The 27,192-nt window shown below is 41.0% G+C and overlaps 1 protein-coding gene across 1 annotated transcript in view; it reads left to right on the top strand.

Annotated features, from left to right (window-relative positions):
• Nucleotides 1-23,608, top strand: part of LOC128692706 (serine protease inhibitor 88Ea) — a 29,923-nt gene extending 6,315 nt beyond the window's left edge. The window contains exons 2-6 of the mRNA XM_053782013.2: nt 5,927-6,265; nt 8,551-8,933; nt 13,588-13,811; nt 18,782-18,935; nt 22,360-23,608. Of these exons, the coding sequence (XP_053637988.1) occupies nt 5,928-6,265; nt 8,551-8,933; nt 13,588-13,811; nt 18,782-18,935; nt 22,360-22,505 (1,245 nt within the window). The 5' untranslated portion in view covers nt 5,927 and the 3' untranslated portion in view covers nt 22,506-23,608. The remainder of the gene's footprint in view (nt 1-5,926; nt 6,266-8,550; nt 8,934-13,587; nt 13,812-18,781; nt 18,936-22,359) is intronic.
• Nucleotides 23,609-27,192: the final 3,584 nt, after the last annotated feature.

Raw genomic sequence — 27,192 nt, 5'->3', positions numbered from 1 at the left:
TCGTTAGAAAAGCATGGAAACAATGAGTACATTATGAGAGAACTCAGTAAGTGTTAAGGGACCACGAGTCTACACCCTCCCTTCATGCATAAGGGGAATTACCATAATAAACCTGCCTTCAAGAGGGAACTCTGCAGATTACTCAAAATAGTTCCTGATCAGCCGGTTTGTGGTGCATAAGTTAGACTGTGGGCGGCGGGCACTAACAGTTTAAGTAATAAGGTCAGCAACTAGGTCTGGTCTAGGACAGGGCCGCGGGGGCGATGAATTCCAGAAGACACTAAATGGGGATGGATGGATAGAGATAGAGAGATAGAGAGAGATAGATAGAGATAGAGAGAGAGGTAGAGAAAGAGAGAGAGAGAGAGAGAGAGAGATAGAGGTGGAGATTGATAAGAGGGGTGTATCCTCCCTGTTCGAGATATTTTAAGGCCTTGACGCCTTCCAGCGACCTCGTTCTTTCCTGTTTGGGTATATCCTCCCGGGCACCGGAAACCAGTGCCTTGACGACTCGGCTGTCACTGAGCTGACAAAATGTGTCCAGGAATTTTAGCTTTTCAAACAAAAATATTTTGTCAACAGCTAAAATGTTGCAGAAGTGCCAAAACATGTGTGCGGAATATTCTACAGAAAATCCTTGGCGGCGTTATCAGCCCTCTTAGAAAATTGGATTGGACTTAAATAGCTGCTAAAGTAAGTTAGCAAAAATATATATCGAAAGTTGAGCAGATTAGTCTTCAATTTTCTTGTCTGCTATTTTTTTTTTTTTTAAGTTATAAGGGAAAAATAAATATTTAAGTCATAAGTTCATTACAAAGTGATTAATGTAGAAGGTTAATCAAATGACCCCTGACGACTTCTGCTGAAAACTTCTCGCTCCCTGGTCCTTTATTACTTAAAATACGCGAGTATGAGAGGAGGTAGGGTGGTGGATGGGGGGTTGTGGGGGTGGTGGTTGCTGGGTTGTGGGGGTGGTGGATGGGGGGTTGTGGGGGTGGTGGTTGCTGGGTTGTGGGGGTGGTGGATGGGGGGTGGTGGATGAGGGGTTGTGGGGGTGGTGGTTGCTGGGTTGTGGGGGTGGTGGTTGTGGGGGTGGTGGATGGGGGGTTGTGGGGGTGGTGGTTGTGGGGGTGGTGGATGGGGGGTTGTGGGGGTGGTGGTTGCTGGGTTGTGGGGGTGGTGGTTGTGGGGGTGGTGGATGGGGGGTTGTGGGGGTGGTGGTTGCTGGGTTGTGGGGGTGGTGGTTGTGGGGGTGGTGGATGGGGGGTGGTGGTTGCTGGGTTGTGGGGGTGGTTGTGGGGGTGGTGGGTGCTGGGTTGTGGGGGGTTGTGGGGGTGGGGGTTGTGGGGGTGGTGGTTGCTGGGTTGTGGGGGTGGTGGTTGCTGGGTTGTGGGGGTGGTGGTGGTGGGGGTGGTGGTTGTGGGGGTGGTGGGTGCTGGGTTGTGAGGGTGGTGGTTGTGGGGGGGGGTTGTGGGGGTGGTGGGTGATGGGTTGTGGGGGTGCTGGGTGTTGGGTTGTGGGGCTGGTGGTTGTGAGGGTGGTGGGTGCTGGGTTGTGGGGGTGGTGGGGGTTGTGGGGGTGCTGGGTTGTGGGGGTGGTGGGTGCTGGGTTGTGGGGGTGGTGGGGGTTGTGGGGGGGTGCTGGATTGTGGGGGTGGTGGGGGTGGTTGTACGGGTGGTGGGTTGTGGGGGTGGTGGGTGTTTGGTTGTGGGGATGCTGGGTGTTTGGTTGTGGGGGTGCTGGGTGTTTGGTTGTGGGGGTGCTGGGTGTTTGGTTGTGGGGGTGGGGGTTGTGAGGGTGTGGTTGTGGGGAGGGTGGTTGTGGGGGATTTTTAAAGGAAGTAGTATCAGTGAGTGAAGGACACAAAGTAGCGTCACTGTCACTTGTCTCGTGGAAGAATGTTCTAATATACGGACAAATATTGTGGAAATATAACAATCTGAACGATGGTGTTATGAAGCTTCACTCGTGGCCGCCTCCAGCACCATCCTTCAGAAACCTGGCAGTTATACAGTAATAATTCCACAACATTAACCCATATAATACTACAAGTGTTGAAGATTGTACAAAAATACTTCAGAGACAGCCGCTTGAGCCAGTCATAAGATAAATCCTACTTCACTGTCTTTTCAGCGCTAGAACATGAGTATCCACTGGGTCTTTTCATTGATCTAAAAACCTTTAGACCTTGCAGACTACAAAATCTTACTGCTGGAACTCGTGGCACCCCTGTTTTTCATCGGGGGAAAATACTAAAGTAACCTGGTCTGAAAATCAATTTAAGATTCTTCTCAAAAACCACTTAATCACCCTAGACTAAATGCTCAATACTCAATATTCCCATAATGTAATTTCAATATTTACTTTTGAACCTATTGTCCATTGTCGACAGAAATATAATTGAATCATGTTTCACAAAAAACATTTTGGAATATATGAATATATCCTTTGGTTTATATAAATTAGATTCACTTATAATTAATAGATCTACTGTACAACTATGATAAATTTCTTTAGTGTTAAGTAGTCAGTAAGCCATTAAATTAAGTCGGCCCTTAATGTCTAGGCATAATAGAGGCTCTCTCTGCACTGCAACCCATTATTGTAAATACATAATCTCAATATACTACTTGCAAATAAATAAATAAATTTGAAATTTGAATTTGAACCATGTCACTAGTGACTTTGATCATGCATAATTTATTTTCGTCCTGACCTACATAATTTTTTATTTTTGGAATTTTGCTAGTATCTTCCTGCGTAAAAACTGAGAGGAAATAAGTCCTCCTCCCATGGGAGACTTAAGTCTCGAGACACTCCCCAGATAGGGAGCCAAGGCCCGGGTCACCACTACTTGGAAAAGACCCGGGCCGGGAGAATACCGGCGAAAAAAAAAAAAGTGTTGAAGATTGTACAAAAGTACTTCAGAGACAGCCGCTTGAGCCAGTCATAAGATAAATCCTACTTCACTGTCTTTTCAGCGCTAGAACATGAGTATCCACTGGGTCTTTTCATTGATCTAAAAACCTTTAGACCTTGCAGACTACAAAATCTTACTGCTGGAACTCGTGGCACCCCTGTTTTTCATCGGGGGAATGTTGCATCTCCTGCCGAGTCTTTTGCTTTCATAGGAATTGATTTTCGTGTGCAGGTTTGGTGCCAATCCCTCCAGGACCTTCCAAGTGTATATTATCATGTATCTCGCCTGCGTTCGAGGGAGTACAGATAGAGGACCTTCAACTGTTCCCAGTAGTTTAGGTGCCTTATCGTACTTGTGTGCCGTAAAAGTTCTTTGTACACTCTCCAGGTTCTGCAATGTCGCCAGCCTTGAAGGGGGGGCCGTTAGTGTACAGCAGTATTCCAGCCTAGAGAGGACAAAAGATTTGAAGAGAATCATCATGGGCTTGGCGTCCCTAGTTTTGAAGGTTCTCATTATCCATCCTATCATTTTCCTAGCAGATGAGATAGATACATTGTTGTGGTCTTTGAAGACGAGATCCTCTGACATTATCACTCCCAGGTCCTTCACATTACTTTTCTGCTCTATTGTATGGTTAGAATTTGTCGTATACCCTGATACATTTTTAGTTTCTTCAAATTTCCCATATCTGAGTAGTTGAAATTTCTCCTCGTTGAACTTCATATTGTTTTGAGTGGCCCATCCGAAGATTTGGTTGATGTCCGCTTGGAGTGTCGCGGTGTCTTCGATGGAGGTCACTGTCATGGTAATCCGGGTGTCATCCACAAAGGAAGACACCCATAGACTATGTCAGAAATGAGGATGAGGAATAGAATGGGAGCGAGTACTGTGCCTTGTGGAACAGAGCTTTTTACCATGGCTGCCTGGGACTTTACTCTGTTTACTATTACTCTTTGTGTTCCATTTGTCAGGAAATTATAGATCCATCTACCAACTTTTCCCGTTATTCCTTTATCACGCATTTTGTGTGCTATTACACCATGGTCACACTTGTCGAAAACTTTTGCGAAGTCTGTGTATACTACATCTGTATTTTGTTTATCTTTTTCGCATTCAGTGACTGAGGTCTACATTTTTAGGTTTATATGTATTATGGCTATTCACAAATAACCCATACGACGTTTCGGTCCGACTTGGACCATTTACAAAGTCACAGGAGGACCAAGTCGGACCGAAACGTCGTCGTAAACTCCTCTCTTCTATGTGCGGGTTATTTGTGTATTCCAGTCACGATATTGTGTTTTTTTTTTTTTTTTGTTATTATGGCTATTCCCTTTTTCCTAGGTTTAGAACATCACATTGTTTACATTAAACTGCATCTGCCACTTCTTCAACCGCTGCATCAACTTATCCAGATCTTCCTGTAGCACTCTAGTGTCCTCATCAAAAATAATCCAACGTCCTGTTTTAGTGCCATCGGCGGACTTGCTTATGTGACTATATATTCCCTAATCCATGTCCTTTATGTATATTGTGAACAAAGGGCCCAACACTGATCCTTGCGGTGCTTGTGATGCGTCATCGCTCTTTCTCCCTAATTATGTAAACCGGTTTCCTATCCGTCAACTATGGTTCTGCCCAGGAAAATTTCCAGAAAATACTAAAGTAACCTGGTCTGAAAATCAATTTAAGATTCTTCTCAAAAACCACTTAATCACCCTAGACTAAATGCTCAATACTCAATATTCCCATAACGTAATTTCAATATTTACTTTTGAACCTATTGTCCATTGTCGACAGAAATATAATTGAATCATGTTTCACAAAAAACATTTTGGAATATATGAATATATCCTTTGGTTTATATAAATTAGATTCACTTATAATTAATAGATCTACTGTACAACTATGATAAATTTCTTTAGTGTTAAGTAGTCAGTAAGCCATTAAATTAAGTCGGCCCTTAATGTCTAGGCATAATAGAGGCTCTCTCTGCACTGCAACCCATTATTGTAAATACATAATCTCAATATACTACTTGCAAATAAATAAATAAATTTGAAATTTGAATTTGAACCATGTCACTAGTGACTTTGATCATGCATAATTTATTTTCGTCCTGACCTACATAATTTTTTATTTTTGGAATTTTGCTAGTATCTTCCTGCGTAAAAACTGAGAGGAAATAAGTCCTCCTCCCATGGGAGACTTAAGTCTCGAGACACTCCCCAGATAGGGAGCCAAGGCCGGGTCACCACTACTTGGAAAAGACCCGGGCCGGGAGAATACCGGCGAAAAAAAAAGTGTTGAAGATTGTACAAATTTTTTTGTCACTGACAGTGAGCTGTCCTTAGCAACTTTTAAGTGGGCCCATATTGTCCCTAATTTTACTCCTATATGCCTTAAAGAAACCTTTGGGGTTGGTCTTCGATTACCTTGCCACTTTAATTTCATAATATCTTGGCTTTTCTTACTCCTTTTCTTATTTATCTCTAATTGAATATATTGATCTCTTAAGTGTTCTCTTTAGTCATTTGATTCATCTGTAAATGTCTCTTTTTGACCTATGAGATGTTTATCTATTTAGGTAATTTTTGTTTGCTCTAATTTCCCTATTCGGAATGTAAGTTCTAATATAAGTCACTACCTACCTGACCCACAGAATAACCTGTCAGGTCACACCAGTTCACCCCACCCAGATAATCCCTCAGCCCCATGAAATCGGCTAAGCGAAAGTCATGGACAAAGGTGTCCGGTCTTCGCAGCTTTATTCCTAACTAAATTAGCAGAACCTAATATTAAGCCATTAATTTCACTCTAGAGATTGGTTCAAAACACTTCATTTGTTACGTCAAGTTCCTATAGTATAACTTTGTTTTTACTAATATTCATGTTCTAGTTATCAAAGTGTCTGCTTGCGTATGTACTGTGATAAAACTGTCATTGTTTTCGGTCAACACAACCGCTTACGAGAGAGTTAGTGTAACATATGTTAACTTTTCCCAGGATGCCGGGAGAAGCAGTGAAAGTGACGCTGGTGGTGTTGGTTGCAGCGACCTGTACCACACTGTGTGCTGCTCAGGCCAACACCTGCTTCCCCGGGGAGCAAAACACAAGATCCACAAGCATCACCCGCAGCGTAGAATCCTTCGGTCTGTCGCTCTTCACCTTTCTTGCTTCTAGCAGTCCTCAGCAGAGCATCTTTGTCTCCCCGTATAGCCTGTGGAGTGCTCTGGCTCTGGCATACTTTGGCGCTGAAGGCAACACAAAGAAGGAGCTGGAACAAGCGCTAGGCGTAAACTCCAAGACCGGCACCTTCTTTGGATACGGCGCCCTCAAGCTCCTGTGAGTATTAGCGGTGGCTGTTGCACCAATGATTGTGGTAGTTTGTGCGGCTGTGATTGTGGTAATCTGTGCCACTGATTGTTGAAGTGCGATGGTGATTGTTGAAGCTAGTGCGACAGTGATTATGGTAGGTGGTGTCAAAGTGACTGGCTCTTTCCATAGATATGGGGGCAAAAAAAAAAATAAACACAAGTTAAAACAAGGTCATTTGTGTGAATTTATGGCAACTTGCCAGTGATGAAAACTCAGGTAAAACAGAGAAATCATTAAGACGCAACACCAGGAATCTTCACTAACTAAACATTGCTCCTGCGCTGCAGACTTCATCAGTCGCATACAGAGATGAATCATACTCCCTGAGAAAGTCGTGGTGGACGACGAGGGGGAGAGGTAGTGTAATGTAATCAATCCATTACTGTAGTGTAGATAAATGGCTCAGAGATCCGACAGGATGATGAATGAGACTTGTGCAACACTTGGGTATCTTTACTGTTGTAACGTTTCGCCAACTAGGGGGTTCTTCAGTCTAATAGAGAAGACTGGTTTAAGATCAGAAGGAATTTGAGGTAATAAGTCCCTCAGCATGGAGTCGATGTGATCAGCCCATCACTCTTGATGGAGTGATTACCTCGCATTCCTTCTGATCTTCAACCATTCTTCTCTGTATTAGACTGAGGAAGCAATGGATAGCGAAACGTTTTCACAATAAAAATACCCAAGTGTTGCACAAGTGTCTGATTCGTCAGTCCATCACTTGGTGAAAGATGATCAAATCTTTTGGCCTAAGAGACTGATTTAATATGCATCATGGGTGATGGACTCGTTACATCATGTTACCTGTACATCGTCTGCCTCATCTCCTGGTGGAGTGGCATTTCATCTCTGTATTCGACAGATAAAGCCTGAAGCGCAGACGAAACGTTTCGTCAATAATTCCTATTGTTGCACAAGTTACTCATCAGTTTGTAACTCGTCAGCTGTTACTCATCAATTTGTCGATATTTTATACCGTTTATAATACGTAAAAACCATTATTTCTAGAGGTGCACATCTCTTTCACATGAACTATCTCAACTGAATCTAGATTATTATTATTATTATTATTATCAAAAAGAAGCGCTAAGCCACAAGGGCTGTACAGCAACTGAATCTAGAAAATTAGATATGCTCATATTTACATTAGAAAGAAGGGTGGTACATCAAGTGAAGTGACCAGTGCATGAAGCATGGAAAGACCAGTAGGCCTACTTCAGTGCTCCACTATTCGGGATTCTCTGGAAATTGAGCTGTACAAGAGAGTTACAGATATTTGTTGGTATTCCCTTGAGTACGATGCAGTTGTGGGGGCAAGGTTAAATTAGGAAATCTGCTCTGAGGAATAGTATCTTTAGTCATAATTAGAGCTGGTTTTAAGCAGGTGATGCTGGTGAAGTCCTCTTTAACAATGTTGACTCCAGCTTTTTTTCCCAATCCATAGGATGCTTGCTACTTTGCACCACATAAGTGTTGTTCGTTGTTGTTACTGCAGACGTACTTGAGTTAATTAACGATTTTTTAAATCTTCAGTTTCCTTTATATATTCTTATTTACAGCCTCTACAAGGGTGATGATATATACACGGGTGGAGTGCTGATCTCTGTTTAGCTTGTCGTGTGAAATCAGTTTTCGTGGTGACCATGATAGCTTATCTCATCTGTAAGATGGAGGCTAGAGCAAGGGTTGTACCCCTTTTCGCTGCGAGCAATCCTTTGGTGTCTTTTTCAGTTTTAGGGGTTTGATGGATGCTAGTGGCCTTCCGTCGCCAAGTCATGATTTTGATACGAAATCTTAATTTATTAGTCACATTAGTAACTAATGTAGTAGTAGCATTCTCACAGCACCATTAAAAGTTCTTGTTACTCAGTTTTAGTGTCATCTGCTCAGAAACGAAGGACCTAGGTTTAATCTCAGACCTATTGACGCAGAGGGGAGTCTACTGTACCTGTTGCACACATTATCTTTGCAGTAAATACGTTCGTGGAAGTTGCGGGGTCGCTTCCTGAGAGATGGTAGTATATTTTTAGATAGGACTGGGCTTGGAAATGAGAGGAGGTTGCACAGCTGCTTGTAAATTTACTGGTGTTAAAAAGTAATAAGCACCAATCTTGAAGATGTATCAGTATAATCGTGATGGGCGTAGTACAGTAGTAGCAATAAATGTATGTAACTCGGTAGCAGTTACACAATATGAAGTGCACATAAAAACATCCATTTATCAGTGATACTTGATTTACTGTCCATGGCAGATTGGAGACTAACCCCAGCGGCTCCCCAGGGACCAACTTCAGAAGTAGCAACAAGGCCTACTTCGCGAACTGGCTGGTATTGGACAGGTGCCTCTCCACTATCATAACTGATGGTCTGAAACAGGTTGACTTCAGGGATGCAGAATCAGCTCGGCAACTCATCAACCACGACGTCAACATCACCACTGAAGGCAGGATCCCCAACCTAATACAAGACCTGCCGCCATCCACACGGTTTGCTCTCATAAACGCTGTCTTCTTCAAGGGACTATGGGAGACGGCCTTCCAACCCAAGTTGACTCGCCGACAGGAGTTCCTGGTGCCACCTGGACAGTCTCCCGGGGTGGTAAAGATGATGGTGCAGGAGGGAACGTTCAAGCACGGTAAAACACAATATTTCAGTCTCAGACATGTGGTAATTTCATCCTATGTCCACAGAAACTCTGCCATTTACATTTAGAATATGCATAATTGACAAAGGATAAATTTCTCTAAATAAATAATATATATATATATATATATATATATATATATGTCGTGCCGAATATGTAAAACTGGTCAATTAGCAAGAACTCATTTAAAATTAAGTCCTTTCTAAAATTTTCTCTTATACGTTTAAAGATATATTTTTTTAATTAATGATATTGTAAATTTTTTTAATTTTGCACCAAAAGAATCTTAGAAAACTTACCTAACCTTATTATAACAAGAACAATTTATTTTAGCCTAACCCAACTAAATATATTTTAGATTTGTTTACAATAATTTAATACTAAACAAACACAATGAAACATATTTTTTTCGTTAGGTTAAGAATGATTTTGGCGAAATTATTGCATACACAAATTTTCACTTGTCCTATATGGCAAGATGAGCGTTGCTATTTAAGCCAAGATCGCAAGTTCTGCCTATTCGGCACGACATATATATATATATATATATATATATATATATATATATATATATATATATATATATATATATAATTATATATATATGTACAATATTAGCAAAAACTTTGCTCCCGGAAAAGATCGCACAGCTTCCTGATTCCTGAATGTTTTTTAACTGTTATTTAAACTCTATTCCTTAATCATCCGAAATTCAGGAGTAATATTAATGATTATATTTTTTTTTATATTAAGTAACACACCGGCTGTCTCCCACGGAGGTAGGGCGACACACTTTCACCATCACAGTCTTGCCAGAGATGCACCAATACCACAGTTCAGATACCCCCATCCTCTAAACTGCCATGTCCCCACCCCTAATTAAGAGTGTAGGCACTATACTCTTCACCTGTACGACTCATTCCGGACAACCGGTTTCCATAAACCCCTTCGTAAATGTTACCTTGCTCACATTTTAACAGCATGTCGAGTCTTACAAACTACTGGCCTCCACTCCAATCTTCCACACACACTCACACGCCTGTTGGATGTTCAAGTCCCTCTCAAACAAAATCTTTATCTCCTCCCTACACCCCATTCCCTCCACTACAGATTATACGATTATACACTCTCCAAGTCATCTTATTTTGCTCCATTTTCTAAATGTTCAAACCACCTCAATATCCCTTCTCAGCCCTCTGGATAATACTTTTGGTAACCCCGCACTTCCTCCTACTCTACAAACTACGAATTCTCTGTTTGATATTCACACCACATATTGCCCTTAGGCATGAAAATTAATATATATATATATATATATATATATATATATATATATATATATATATATATATATATATATATATATATATATATATATATATATATATAATTATTGTCGTGCCGAATATGTAAAACTGGTCAGTTAGCAAGAACTCATTTAAAATTAAGTCCTTTCTGACTTTTTCTCTTATATGTTTAAAGATAAAAAAATTTTCATTAATGTTAATGTAAAAATTTTTAATTTTGCAACAAAAGAATCTTAGAAAACTTGCCTAACCTTATTATAGCAAGAGCAATTTATTTTAGCCTAACCCAACTAAATATATTTTAGATTTGTTTACAATAATTTAATACTAAACAAACACAGAGAAATATATTTTTTTCATTAGGTTCAGAATGATTTTGGCTAAATTATTGCATAAACAAATTTTCGCTTGTCTTGTATGGCAAGATGAGCGTTGCTATTTAAGCCAAGATCGCAAGTTCTGCTTATTCGGCACGACATATATATATATATATATATATATATATATATATATATATATATATATATATATATATATAATAATATATATGCAAAACAACCACTCTGAAAGAATAGAGAAATTCCAAGCGCTTTCGTGACTACTCACATTATCAAGGAACTATGAAAGTGAAGCATCCAAGGAAGCTATATAAGGGGTCGGCCAGCACCTCACTATCAGATCCCACAACGGTTAAACACGTGACGCGCGGCGAGCCAACTTGGATAGGTCCTTTGCACAACTCACCCCCAAGCTATTCTACCCAAGAAAATTTAAAAATTATTTGTCCAGTGTATTATTAAATTCTTCCCAAATTCTATTAATTATAAATGGATCTAATTTATATAAACCAAAGGAAATATTCATATTATTGTCAAAACTGCTTTTTATGAAACAAGATTCAATTATATTCCTGTCGACCATGGACTTGCTTGATACTACTTTCTCAACTGTTTACTGTGATCTTATTGCATATATATATATATATATATATATATATATATATATATATATATATATATATATATATATATATATATATATATATATATATATTAATTGTTTATAATTTATTAAATTATTATGCAGTCGCGAACAAGCGATACAAGATAACCATGGGAGGAGTTGAATGATAGCTCTAGGCTTTTTGTTGCAGTCAACACATCTTCAGGAGCTTGCAATGTTGCAGAAATGAGTAAGAAAGTTCAGGTAGATTCATTCAAGGGAACGACTCTACCTAGAATGAGATGACGTCTAGCAGACGAGTGCCAGGTGCCAGAAAGATGAAGGCAAGATATTATAACTAGCAGTAGGAAGCTTATAAAAGCCCATCAACATTCAGTAATGACCTATAGACCACAACATTAGCATCATCTCAGCTATCCCCAATATGCCGTCACACTCGTATCGTATCATTATGAAAGACTTCAGTATACTGATAATAATAATATCTTTATTTGTACATGTACAAGGTATACAGTCCTAGCTGACATCAATGACATACTACTATATAGAAAACCGCTTGTTATGCAGAGCATTTCGGGCAAATTAGGTCAGTTTCGTTCCAGGATGCGACCCACACCAGTCGACTAACACCCAGGTAACCATTTTACTGATGGGGAACATGGACAACCGGTGTAAAGAAACACGCCCAATGTTTCTACCCTCACCGGAAATCGAACCTGAACCCCTCTCCGTGTGAAGCGAGAGCTTTAGCCACCAGGCCACGTGTATCTCTCGTCTGTCAGTAGGAAAATTCCTTCTCGTAAGAGAAAAATGGGTCTATGGGAATCAGCAATAAACAATAAACAATCCTATTCCCGAGGTTTGGGCACTTCACCCTTGGGTAAATACTGGTTTATCCATAAGAGTGAGTGGGGGAGGTAAAACCTGAATGCTACTCGGCTAACCAGTGTCGATTTTACGTGTACTCATTATTTTTTTTTCAACAAACCGGCCGTATCCCACTAAGGCAGGGTGGCCCAAAAAGAAAAACGAAAGTTTCTCTTTTTAAATGTAGTAATTTATACAGGAGAAGGGTTACTAGGCCCTTGTTCCTGGCATTTTATAATAATTATAATAATAATATAATAATAATAGTTTTTCTTTGTAAAGGTTACAATGTGTAATTACAATTTTGATTTGTAAAGTACAAAGATAGCCACTATCATGCCGAGGCATTTTTTTTAGTCGCCTCTTAAAGCACGCATGGCTTACGGAGGAAGAATTCTGTTCCACACACCCATGGAGATAAAAGGAAATAAACAAGAACTAGAAAGAAAATAAAAGAAAATCCAGAGGGGTGTGTATATATATGCTTGTACATATATGTGTAGTATGACCTAAGTGTAAGTAGAAGTAGCAAGACGTACCTGAAATCTTGCATGTTTGAGACAGAAAAAAAGACACTAGCAATCCTACCATCATGTAAAACAATTACAGGCTTTCGTTTTACACTCACTTGGCAGGACGGTAGTACCTCCCTGGGTACTACCGGAAGTAGGTCCACCGGAAGTGGAACAGAATTCTTCCTCCGTAAGCCATGCGTGTCGTAAGAGGCGACTAAAATGCCGGGAGCAAGGGGCTAGTAACCCCTTCTGTATAAATTACTAAATTTGAAAGGAGAAACTTTCGTTTTTCCTTTTGGGCCACCCTGCCTCGGTGGGATATGGCTGGTACGTTGAAAGAAGAAAGATATTAATATTAATTATTAATATAATATATACATTAATATTAATATATATATACATTAATATTAATATAATATATACACGCATACCCATTTAAGAGGGTGGAAGGCCTCGGTCAGATGACCAATATCTCCGGTGGCTGGTCATCATATGACTAAGACCCGCATCAGGAAATACTTGTTCTATTTCCTGAAGTCTTGCCTGATCTAATCTTTGTGTCATTTCTCTATTCCCTCATTCTGTTATTAAAGAACACCGAATACTTTCATGGATTTCTTGAACATGTATTCACTTTAAACTGGAGCACGACGTGTATCGCGTATCGTTCTGTTATGCTTGTGGCATTGTTTAATGTGGGTCTGTGGTTAATTCACGTACAACTTAATGCTAGTCTTGTGGGCTTTCTTTTATAATTACTAAACACAGTATTTTGTATAATCTTTTATACAAGTAATAAAGAAAGTACACTGAAATGTTGCATTTGTGTATCAAAGTACAATATATATTTCTGGAAAAGATACAATATCTTGGGAGCGCATGCCAATAATTACTTCATTGCTCTTTTCAGTTCAGTTCACTCTCGTCTGTATCTCCATGTTATGGTCTTTTTTTTTCCCCTCAAAAACTGTAATTGAATTTAATTACCCACAGGAGTATCTGAGAGCTTAGGAGCAGAGGTTCTCGAGCTCCCATACCTCAACTCTAATTTCTCCATGTTCCTGTTTGTGCCCACCGCGTTTAGCACAGAGTCCATTCTCAAGAACCTCACACCGCAGACCTTCATTGAAACTTACAAGCTCATGACCCCGAAGAAGGTTGAAGTCGGTCTGCCAAGGTTTAAAATGGAGACGAGGCTAGAGAAAGAACTCATTGCTGTAAGTAGACTTCAAAAATCTACATAGAAATCTGTAAATACATTGTATACGGGATAACGATAATGTTTGTAGTATCACGTTAATATTTGTATTAAGCTCTCTCTTTCTTTATCAACGTTTCAAGTATTTGCTGGTAGGTGAATAAGAGCGTCAAGAGCAGAACCAGTTATTGTCTCGCTTTACCCAGTGACCTAAATCCAGCCCATTAGGTTGTTAGTATGTGTTGTGCGTAGGGGACGGGTGTTATATGTGTACGCACCTAATTGTAGTTGCAGGGATCGATTCATAGCTCATGGCCCCGCCTCTTCATTGGTCGCTACTAGGTCCTCTCTCTCTCTCTCTCCCTGCTCCATGAGCTTTATCATACCTCATCTTAAAACTGTATGGATTCTGCCTCCACTACGTCACTTTCCAAACTATTCCACTTGAGACCTCTACCCACTCTACCTGAGGTATCCCAGCGAGTGAGCACGTCTCCTGTGTATCCCAGTGCTTAACAGAATAGGGAATAGCATATGGAGGTACAAAATAAAAAAAATGGGAACTATGGCTATAGTTTACTTTATAACATAAAAGGGCTAGAATACCACATACACTGATGGACATTTACATAATATAACAATTGACCTATGAGACTTATTACCAGGGGGAAAGGTAGATGTTATCAGTAACCTGGACTAGTACTCACTCTTAATTCACCGACCAGCTGACCCGAGATTCCCAATGCGTGGTCCACTACACACGCAGCTGTCCAGAGCTCCCGCTCCCCGGACCTGTCACCAACAACCTCCTTGCTCAGCTGTTCCCTGGGCTTATATCGTAGTCAAAGTACCCCCTCCCCAATGGGGTATGTACCACGTGTTACGACCTGACGCCAAGGTCTGACGCCGTCAAGAACAAAAGACCTCAGACGTGGGCGTGACTACCCGACATTTGCTAAGGCAGGTGTGACCATATAATTAGGTCTCCCTAGAGACCTCACAAGCCCATCTGAACTGCATCACACACTTCCTGACAACTCTATGGCCGAAGAAATACTTCCTAACATCCCTCTGACTCATCGGAGTCTTCAACTTCCAGTTATGACCCCTTGTTGCTGTGTCACATCTCTGGAACATCCTGTCTGCCCATCATGTCAATTCCTCTCAGTATTTTATATGTTGTTAACATGTCCCCCATATCCCTTCTGTCCTAGTATAGTCAGGACGAGTTAACCTAACTTCTCCTCGTAGGACATAGGCCTTAATTCCGGGGCTAGTCTTGTTGCACACCTTTGCACTTTCTCTAATTACTTGATGTGAGTGACCAGGTGTGCATTCCATACTGGTGCTGTGTACTCCAATATGGTCCTGATGTACACGGTGTACAGAGTCTTGAACAATTCCTTACTAAGGTGTCGAAAAGTTATTCTTAAGTTTGCCAGGGAGATCGATTGGGAAAACCTGGAGCCTCATGGGGGCCCCGAAACATGGAGAGCCAAGATGATGGATGTGGTACTGGAAAACCTCATGCATCAACACATCAGGGACACTACCAGAGAGAGAGGGGAGGATGAACCAGCAAGACTGGACCTTGTGTTCACCCTGAGTAGCTCAGACATTGATGACATCACATATGAGAGGCCCCTCGGAGCTAGTGACCATGTAGTCCTGAGTTTTGATTACATAGTAGTTACAGGTGGAGAGAGTAACAGGAGTCGAACAGGAAAAGCCAAACTTTAAAAGGGGGGACTACACAGGTATGAGGAACTTCCTGCGGGAGGTGCAGTGGGACAGAGAAATGGTAGGAAAGTCAGTAAATGAAATGATGGAATATGTAACAACAAAATGCAAGGAGGCAGAGGAAAGGTTTGTTCCCAAGGGCAACAGAAACATTGGGAAGAACAAATAGAGTCCTTGGTTTACCCGAAGGTGCAGGGAGGCAAAAACTAAGTGCATTAGAGAATGGAAGAGGTGTAGAAGGCAAAGGACCCAGGAAAACAAGGAGAACAGTCGAAGAGCCAGAAACGAATATGCACAGTATGAAAACGACATAGCATCGAAAGCAAAGTCTGACCCGAAACTGCTGTTTAGCCACATTAGGAGAAAGACGATAGTCAAAATCCAGGTGGTCAGGCTGAGGAAAGAAGGTGGGGAACTCACAAGAAACGATCAAGAGGTATGTGAGGAGCTCAGTATGAGATTTAAGGAAGTATTCACAGTGGAGACAGGAAGGACTTCGGGAAGACAGGACAGAGGGGGACACCAACAGGGAACAGACCAACAAGTGCTGGATGATATGCACACAACTGAGGAGGTGAAGCTGCTAAGTGACCTTGATACCTCAAAGGTAATGGGACCGGACATCTCCCCGTGGGTCCTCAGGGAGGGAGCAGATATACTGTGTGTGCCATTAACCACAATCTTCAACACATCCCTTGAAACTGGGCAACTACCTGAGGTATGGAAGACCGCAAATGTAGTTCCCACTTTTAAAAAAGGAGACAGAAAAGAGACACTAAATTACAGACCAGTGTCACTGACGTGTATAGTATGCAAAGTCATGGAGAAGATTATTAGGAGGAGAGTGATGGAGCACCTGGAATGGAACAAGATTATAAACGATAACCAGCACGGATTCAAACCTTCTGGAGTTTTACGACAAAGTTACAGAACGTAAAACACAAGACAGGGGTGGGTTGATTGCATTTTCTTGGACTGCAAGGCCTTCGATACAGTTCCTCACAAGCGACTAGTGCAGAAACTAGAGGATCAGGCACGTATAACAGGAAGGACACTGCAATGGATCAGAGAAAACCTGACAGGGAGGCAACAACGAGTCATGGTACGGGATGAGGTATCACAGTGGGCACCTTTGACGAGCGGGGTCCCACAGGGGTCAGTCCTAGGACCAGTGCTATTTTTGGTATATGTGAATGACATGATGGAAGGGATAGACTCAGAGGTGTCCCTGTTTGCAGATGATGTGAAGTTAATGAGGAGAATTAAATCAGATGAGGATCAGGCAGAACTTCAAAGAGACCTGGACAGGCTGGACACGTGGTCCAGCAACTGGCTTCTTGAATTCAACCCTGCCAAATGCAAAGTCATGAAGATCTGAGAAGGGCAAAGAAGACCGCAGACAGAGTATAGACTAGGTAGCCAAAGACTGCAAACCTCGCTCAAGGAGAAAGATCTTGGAGTGACCATAACACCGAGCATGTCTCCGGAGGCACACATCAACCAGATAGCTGCTGCAGCATATGGGCGCCTGGCAAACCTGAGAATAGCATTCTGATCCCTTACTAAGGAATCGTTCAAGACATTGTACACTGTGTGCATCAGGCCCATACTGGAGTATGCAGCACCAGTTTGGAACCTACACCTGGTCAAGCACGTCAAGAAATTAGAGAAAGTGCAAAGGTTTGCAACAAGGCTAGTTCCGGAGCTCAGGGGTATGCCCTACAAAGAAAGGTTAAGGGACACCGGACTGACGACATTGGAGGACAGGAGGGTCAGGGGAGACATGATAACGACATACAAAATACTGCGTGGAATAGATAAGGTAGACGGACAGGTTGTTCCAGAGAGGGGACACAGAAACAAGGGGATCACAATTGGATGCTGAAGACTCAGACGAGTCAGAGGGATGTTAGGAAGTATTTCTTCAGTCATAGTCGTCAGGAAATGGAATAGCCTAGCAAGTGATGTAGTGGAGGCAGGAACCAAAGCTTGGAAAGCAGAGAGAGAGGACCTAGTAGCGATCAGTGAAGAGGCAGGGCCAGGAGCCGAGTCTCGACCCCTGCAACCACAATTAGGTGAGCAGTTATTTGGTTGATGTGCTCAGTATTATACTCACCCCAAGATCCTTTTCCTTGGGTGAAGCTTAGTCTTTGGCCCCCTAGCCTGTACTGTCTGCGGTCTTTAATCTTCCCCAATCTTCATGACTTTGCACTTGGTGAAGTTAAACTCAAAAGAGCCAGTTGCTGGACCAGGCTTGAAGCCTGTCCAGATCTCCTTGTAGTCCTACCTGATCCTTATCAGATTGAATTCCTCGCATTAGCTTCACAATGCCTGCAAACAAGGACACCTCTGAATCTATCCCTTCTATCATGTCATTCGCATACATCATAAATAGCACCAGCCCTAGGACTGACCCCAGTGGTACCCCACTCGCCACAGGTGCCTATTCTGACACCTCGTTGTGTACCTCGACTCGTTGTTTCCTTTGTCAGGTATTCTCTGATCCATTGCAGTGCCTATCCTGTTATTTCTCCCTCCTCCTCTAGCTTTTGCACCAAACTCTTGTGTAGAACTGTGTTGAAAGCCTTCTTACAGTCTAAGAAAAATGCAATGTCTTCCTCTCTCTCTCTCTTCCTCTCTTTTTCTTACTTCCATCACGTTCTCGTAATGCTCCAGTAGGTCTGTAACAGGATTTTCCTTCCCTAAAACAGTGATGGTTATCATTCATAAACTCGTTCCTTTCTAGGTGCTCCACCACTCTTTCGCTGCTATGTCATTTTCGCGTTGTCGTTGGGCCTCCCTTCTTACCATTGTATATTCATTTCTGGCTCTACGACTGCTCTCCTTATTCTCCTGGGTCCTTTGCCTTCTATACTTCTTCCATTCTCTAGCACATTTGGTTTTGGCCTCTCTACACCTTTGGGTGAACCAAAGGCTCAACCTGACTCTCATTATTTCTGTTACCCTTGGGTACAAACCTCTGCTCAGCTTCCTTGCATATTGTTGTCACATTCCATCATCTCCTTTACTGACTTCCCTGCCAGTTCTCTGTTCCACTGAACCCCATGCAAGAAAGTCTTCATGCCTGTATAGTCCCCTCTCTTGTAGTTTGGCTTCATTCGTCCTGCCCTTCCTGCTTCCCTCTCCAATTAATACTTAACGATACATTTAATTTAAAATTCGCTTATTTGTTTTACTGCGATAGGATAAATAAAACTATCATTTGGTACCAGAGATTCACCATTACAGTTGTTGTACCGGATGGGTGTAAGGGACCTGTTTGATGAATCTAAGGCCAACCTGACAGATTTCACAAGGTCTGCGACACTCTTCGTAGACACAATCATCCACCAAGCTACTGTAGAGGTCACTGAGGAAGGCACCGTAGCTGCCGCTGCCACAGGTACGTCGTGAACGCTGTATATCATGCTGAGAACTACATATGTCAAAATGTTCTTGTCTCTTTTTAGCAGAGGTCCAGAACGTTGTGCTTATTATGTACATTTGAAAACTTTTATTTTTTCCCTACAGTGTGGATGTGTGCTTGGCTGAATAAATTTAAGATTGTCACATGTTGAATTTAATCTCCAGGTTTGAACCGTTAATATTTGCCAGTTAAGTCAGTCACAATACATCCATAACTTAGGCAAAATTGCACTAGTTTACCAGGTATCCCATGATACCCTTTTTTTTTTTTTATAACTAATTCAATTTCAATGATATTTTATAACTGTCGACTAGTAATTTAAAATTCTTGTATAGGTTCATAAACAAGACACAAATGCAGTACAGTCGACCCTTGACTAACTGCGGCATTAAGTAACAGCAATTTCGTCTAACGGCACTTTTTGCCGTAGAAAAAATGCCTTAACCAATGACGTTTGTCCGGAACATGTCGATGTGCCTGGAGCGTGGCCTGAGTGGGCCTAACCACTCCAAGAGTCAGTGTGCCATTGTTTACAAGCTGCTGCAGTCGGTTTCCACGTGTGCCTCCCATATATTTTGGATAATTCCACTATTTCTAGTGCTTGTAACCACTAAATAAGCCACCATGGGTCGCAAGAAAGCTTCTAGTGCCAAGCCTGTGTTAAAAAGGGGTGAGAATTATGATGGAAATGAAGTTCTTCTGGAAGGGGATTCTCCTTCCAAGTAATAGACAATTCTGAATTTCTCCTGCTGCTGGCACATCATTCAACAACTCCACAGTAAAGGTAAGTGGCATTTAATTATTGTTTATTTTGTATGTCCCATTCCTTTCCATATAAGGAAATGTATATTTCATGTATAAAATTTTTTTTTCAGACTTTGGGGTGTCAGGAACGGATTAATTCTATTTCCATTATTTCTTATGGGGAAAATTAACTCGACCAACGGCAATTTCGACCAACGGCAAGCCCTCTGGAATGGATTAATGCCGTTGGTTGAGGGTCCACTGTATAATGCGATTCTTTATTGACTTCGTTTTGCCCCCACACAATAGGCAAGTCAAACAGATGTACCTAAACAGAGTGTGTATGAGTATATCTCCATAGGTTCATAAAGTGAAGCTGTGTAGTGAATTTGGGCAGTTTAGCCCAGACTGCTGCTGCTTTGTAAGTCTGTTTCTTTGAGCTCAAATGAAAAGTTCTTAACACTGGGCACAGTTTTAGTCACCATATTACAGAATGGATATGAATGCACTGAAAAACATACAAAGGGGGGATGACGAAGTTGATCCCATGTATCAGAAATCTTCCCTATGAGGATAGACTGAGGGCTCTGAATCTGCACTCTGGAAAAATGTAGAATTAGGGGAGGATATGATTGATGTGTATAAATGGAAAACTGGAATAAATAAGGGAATGTAAAGAGGGTGCTAAAAATATCTAGCCAAGACAGGACTCTCAGCAATGGTTTTAAGTTGGAAAAATTCAGATTCGGGAAGGATATAGGAAAGCACTGGTTTGGTAATAGTTGTGGATAAGTGGAACAAACTCCCAAGTTTGAGGAAGTGTAAGGTAGTGTAGAGTGAAAAACCAACGTCAAAGACCTGGGAGTGATCATGTCGGAGGATCTCGCCTTCAAGGACATAACATTGTATCAATCGCATCTGCTAGAAAAATGACAAGATGGATAATGAGAACCTTCAAAACTAGGGATGCCAAGCCCATGATGACACTCTTCAGGTCGCTTGTTCTATCTAGGCTGGAATATTACTGCACACTAGCAGCACCTTTCAAGGCAGGCGAAATTGCTGACCTAGAATATGTACAGAGAACCTTCATGCTACGCATAACGGAGATAAAACGCCTCAATTACTGGGAGCACTTGAAGTTCCTGAACCTGTACTCCCTGGAACACAGGCAGGAGAGATGCACGATTATATACACCTGGAAAATCCTAGAGGGACTAGTACCGAACTTGCACACGAAAATCACTCGCTACGAAAGCAAAAGACTTGGCAGACGATGCAACATCCCCCCAATGAAAAGCAGGGATGTCACTAGCATGTTAAGAGACCATACAATAAGTGTCAGGGGCCCCGAGACTGTTCAACTGCCTCCCAGCATACATAAGGGGGATTACCAACAGACCCCTGGCAGTCTTCAAGCTGGCACTGGACAAGCACCTAAAGTCGGTTCCTGACCAGCCGGGCTGTGGCTCATACGTTGGTTTGCGTGCAGCCAGCAGCAACAGCCTGGTTGATCAGGCTCTGATCTACCAGGAGGCCTGGTCACAGACTGGGCCGCAGGGGCGTTGACCCCCGGAACTCTCTCCAGGTAAACTCCAGGTAAGTTGGATTGCGTGCAGCCAGCAGTAACAGCCTGGTTGATCAGGCTCTGACCCACCATGAGGCCTGGTCACAGACTGGGCCGCGGGGGCATTGACCCCCGGAACTCTCTCCAGGTAAACTACAGGTATAATTTAAAGACCAAAAGAAATGAGATGATTATCTGGTGTATAGCTGTATGATCCTAGTAGGTTTAGCGTTTCCTTTTCATTATTATAATTTATGGTGTATAAAAATTGGAGAAAAGTTCATTTTTAGTATTTCTTAATATAGTTTCTTGGAGCTGTGTGTAGACCTGGTGTATATGGAGGGAGGGGAAGGGAGCAGTGAGGGGCAAGAGAATATTCTAGCATATATTGTAATAGTTTGCATTTTGTTCCCTCTGTGTATTGTAGTTCCTAATTAGTCTTATGTGGGAAGCTATCAGAAGCTGATGAGCGTGTAGCTCCCATGTACTGGATGTGATGTGTAGCTCCCATGTACTCTAAGTGATGGGTGATGTATGAAGACTACCATATACCTCTCTGAAACGTCTCCTTTTTCTCCTTTATTTAATATGACAATACATTGGAATGGACACTTAGGGTAAAGCTAGTTTCTGGTGGTAGTATACTAGTATATTACCATTTTTTCTAAATTTGTGAAATTTTTCATTGCTGAATATTGTATTTTCAAAAATATTGATACGTTCTCTTCATGGATGGGGAGGTGCCTTCATGCTGGAGAATGACTCATGACCCAAGGAACTGGTGCCATTCTTCCCTGCAGATCAAACCTGATATCCTCCCATTAGCTAGGTGCTGTATAACTCATACAGGTTTAGCTCTTCTGTGATTCCTTTCTTTAGTATGAGCTAGAGAGACGAAACATGGAAGCGACTTTAATTGTTAGTCATAACTAAATGCTAAACCCACTAGTCATACAGATGCTTATCTGTTACAATATAACTTGACCAGATAATAAATATAGCAGTTTATGACATTGGATCATCTCTGCGTAAAGCAAGGTTCTGATCTTGTGTAAACATGTTTTTGAAGGATGTCTTTCTTTGTTTCAGCACTGATCAACACACGATTTGGGGGACCTGAACCTATCAAGTTCATGTGTAACCGACCATTCGTCTACACAATTACGGACAAAGCTAGTGCCATCACACTCTTTGCTGGTCACGTTGTCAACTCTGCACACCTCAAGAACATTTAATGTTCCCCTCATTTTATTCACAGTAGTGATGCATACACAGCAGTGGTATAAATGCACCCATACCTCAGCTCTCTTCCTATCACTTCTCCCCATCCCACCCTTGAGATAAACTTTGGAGCTCCAGAAGATGGTATTGTATATAGAAGAGACAAATTAGGAAAACCAAATAAAGAAAAATGCAGAAAGGGCAAGTTAAAATTAATGTCTAGCTTTGAAATACTGTACTGTACATCCAACAAAATGTATATGTAATTTGTCAGTAAGTGTACTGTGGGCAAATGCAAAGAAGAGTACTTCTAATGAGGTTTACAGCAGTGTACCTTGTCAGTAAATGTATTGTCAACATGTGATACTACTTACCATTGTAAACCTGCATCGTATACTATAGCAGTTTTCAACTGTATGGATGAGCACTAAAGAATTTTAATGTCTTTCAACTTTTTACCACGATAGCACACATAGAATATCATCCTCTCCTCTCTATAGTTGGCTTGTTCTGCCATCTCTTCACACCAAGTAGCTAACAGGGATTATAGTAGAAGAAATCTAAATCTACAATCAATTTTTTCTCTCCAAAACATTATCAATGCATTTTAATAAAACAAAATTGTATACACACAATTTGGGGCAAGTTAGACACAGATATGCACTCGCACACTCATTGTCTGATTTTTTTGGGGGTTATCCTAGGTAATTTATATATAATTGTACTTGTATGTACCTGTACCTAAATAAACTTGTGCAGATCTGTATGATTTAAAAAGCTAATCTTGTTGTAAATTGTATATAAGCAAATCAGAGAGGGGGAAGGGGGGGGGGTCATTCAAAGACATTACTAATATTATCCTGAGGCCTTATTCTTTCCTGAGACAAGAAGAGAAGCGTAAGTTACAAGAAGACCCGAGGCCATGCATGCAAGAAACTTGGTAAGCCTCTGAGTTATGATGAGTTTTATGCTCTTGAGTGAATACTGTTCCATTTCTAACCCAGATGTGTATTACATAACCTTGTACTTAAGATCAATAGTCCTGTGGTGTGAACTCAACACATACATTAGAAAGGATTTCAATATTGCTAAAATGATAAATAAAATTCTAAATTTTTACATTGTTTCAATTTCCCATTTTAGTTAAAACTTTTTTCAGTGTTCATGAATAGAGAAAAAAAACAAGGGATGAAGGAAGGTGGAGGAAGGAATTAATAAAGTAGAGAAGGCATACGTAAGGAAACCCTTCAACCCTCCTTGCAACCTTCCCTCGCCTTTTGCATTTATTAGTGAGCATATTTCTTGTTTTGTGAAATCCAGCTACTAGGGGAAAAGAAAGAATTGCTATCTGCTCTGTTCTAACATAACGTCTGTTGGTGGTGGTGATAGTCTGTCTGCCTGATAGTAACTGAATTAATTTAGGGTATCTCTAGTAACCCTCCAGTAAGACACTGGGCAACCAGCTTGCCTGGCCTCAGATGGTAAAGTATTACTGGAAATTGCTTGCACATCCAGGAGTGGCAAGTCCAGTTACAACAATTGGGGTTCTTTCCAGTTAGGGCAACACTATTATTATAATCGTGGGGAAGTGCTAGACCCGTAGGATTATACAAGGCCTGTGGGAGGATGGGGGTGGAAGGTATTTAGGCTTAATTCAAGGAACTGGAGCATAGATCCAATTCCCTAGATCAAGAGCCCCTCACCAGCATCAAGGGACCTCCCTTAAGGGGGGCACCACTATTATTAGTCAAAAGACAAGTGCACAGGTGGTTTTTACTAAGCCTTGCTCAGTCAATACTGAAGGTGGCATCCTGTGTGTGCACCAGGTAGGGTAAGAGGTTTCCAGGGAAAACACTACCCATCATAATAGTGACTTGTTTAGGGGTGGGCAAGTGATGTTTTTATTCTCAAATCTGCCTAACCCATTTTTACTTCATACTGCTGTATAGTCCTTGTGGCTTAGCGCTTCTTTTTTGATTATAATAAATTTTACTTCATACTGAATGACTGAGATGTTCTTGATGCTGGTGAAAGTCTCTTGATCCAAGGAGCTGAACCTGATTGCCTTGCCTAAATGCTCATGCATGCCAGTGGCTTTCTTTGTGCTTAACATTATTGTACTACATGTAAACTACACATTGTATATTATGCAAAGAAAAATTTTGAATTTGAATTCACATGTCCCCAGGTGCTGTATGATCCATAGGTTGAATGCTCCCTACCTGAATGTTGTTATGAGTCTTATTCTCTTGGATCCCCAGTGACTGTAACCCTCTTTATTGACCCTGCCCCCACTCATCAAAGGAGGTTCATTGATGTAGGTGCAGGGCTTTGCATCCAAGGAACTGAACCTGACCTCCCCTTTCCACAGGTGCTGTATATGACCCCTATAAGCAGTGGCGGCTCATAACGCCAGTAATACCTATACTATCGTACCACATCAAATTTCTATTTTTAATAATTTTTTATCTCATTTCAACAATTAAAAATTCACTTATGAATACATTGAAAACAATATACAACAGATTTTTCCTGTAATATATTTGTCAGTTGCAAATTATTTTAACGTAAGGTTGATGAAGTCATACATCTGGCAGTGAGCATCTGGGAGGGACTACAGCTCTGCAGCTCCTATGGACAAGCCGGCACTACCTATAGGTTTAATTCACCCCTGCCCCTGTACAAAATAATGCAATAAAACCTAGATTTAACAGGTGGAGGAAAATGTTCTGATTGTCCAGCATATCCAAATGTTTAATAGCAAAAAATGGCACTACAGTACTCTAAAAGTGAAAAAAAAAATCATAATAGATATGTACATCTCTTATGTCTGATGTTGCACCCTGGGAATTGGTCACAATGTAATATTTAGATATGCTCTGAGAAAGTGATTCTCACTTAATATTATATCACTAAGATCTTCATTAATAGCTAAAATGAAAATGTTCGCCTTTATATTATCTGTCGCTACAGTTACCATGGTACTATAAACCTTATTCAAATCCCTTACTTGCAACATCAGTGCACTTAATGCAGTTACATAACCAGGATTTTAGTGGGGAAGGGGTTTTAAGTCATAACCCCTTTAAGGAGAAATCAAAGGGGCTCCTTAAATCCTCACCTCTCCCCAGAGAGAGGCCCTCCTACACTTAAGAGAGCAAAATCTGCTGTCTTAAGTTAACTGAAAAATGATGGAATACACTGGGTGTCTTGGAAAATAAGTTTATTAAAATTGACATATTGCCCACTTTAACTAATCTATGACTATGATGAAAGTTTAGCATTTGTTTTTAATATAATAACACCTTGCTTTTAATGATGCAGTGTTATGGGGTTATAGGACCCAAAATATATTTGTAACTAGCAATTACTCATATTGGAAGTACCTAATTATATTAAACTGCTGGGGGGCACAACTGCCTTAATTCTGTCATAAGAATTGATCACTCTTATGTAGATAGGCCAGTATTTCAATATAAAATAGGTTCTGTTGTAACACACACAGTTAAAATAAGTAAAATATAGACATTATTTTATTTTAAAAGTTAAATAAGGTATAGTAATAGGAGAAAAACAAAAATTATGGTAGTTAAGGAAATGTGCATGATGTTCTGTTGTTATGGGTATAAAAGCAGGAGAGCTTAACACACTCTGCTTTTGTTGCTGTGCATCCAGACTGGGAGGAGCTACTCTGCTTCTGGGCAAAATGTGAGTTGCTCAGGAGGTAAGACTTAATGTTGTAACAATAATACCAAAGTGGCTACAGTGCGTCAAGATGCTGGATAAGCCCACCTGGGAGAAAAAGGTGATAATTGTTTTCAGATGGAACCATGTAATGTACTGGTTAGGCTCAGACTTGGGTATATATCCCTTGTTATGAATGGGAAGACTGGGCCATACTGCTTAACATGTATTTGTTGTAAATACCTACCCATGGAATATATTGCTGTTTTTGTAACAGTAGTTTAAATAGCCTATTGTCTGAGAGGATGGGTGAATAAATTTTCAGAGACTGAGGAAGACTAATCATGAATGTAAGTATTCCCCTAGACTTTATAAGGCATTAATGAGCTACCCTACACTAGAGCACATACTGAGAACTGTACCACCAAAGTAAAAAGGGAACAACATAACATGCAGTAAATGCTATCCTTATTAAGGAAGCACAAGATATTCTTATACTAATAGCAACATCAAGATAAAGAAATACAGATGTATGCTTTTGTGCAGACAGTCTGAAAGCATTTTATAGTCCCAGCTTCTTTGGTAAGTGTACTTTACATGTTATATTATATACATGCATAAACACTAAACCTGTAAGAGCCATAGTGACTGTAGAATGGGAGGTAATCAAATTTGATGAGAGGGCAGCTGCAATTTCTAGGACTGAGTCCTTCACTAGTATGAAGGCTTTTCCTTCAAAGGGTGTTGGAGTGTGAAGAGGGTAACACTTTGTAAAGGGATTCTGAGAAACCAGTTTGCCGGACTCAAATCCTGGAGGTGAGAAGTACAGTGCCTGCACTCTAAAGGAGGGGTCCTTGAGATACAGTAGGACCCCCATATTTGGTGGTCTGGTATCAGCAGTTTATCTTGGCCTGAAAATACTAAGGAGGTTGCAATTTGAAGTTTCATTTTTTTCATATTTCTTCTGATTTTATTCATTTTTTATTCTTTGAATTAAAAGTGCATAAAACATGGTCA

The sequence above is a fragment of the Cherax quadricarinatus genome, chromosome 30 (assembly GCF_038502225.1).
Source record: "Cherax quadricarinatus isolate ZL_2023a chromosome 30, ASM3850222v1, whole genome shotgun sequence".
Classification (NCBI taxonomy): domain Eukaryota; kingdom Metazoa; phylum Arthropoda; class Malacostraca; order Decapoda; family Parastacidae; genus Cherax; species Cherax quadricarinatus.
Note: the sequence above shows the minus strand (reverse complement) of the source record. Positions and strands in the feature narration are given on the sequence as shown.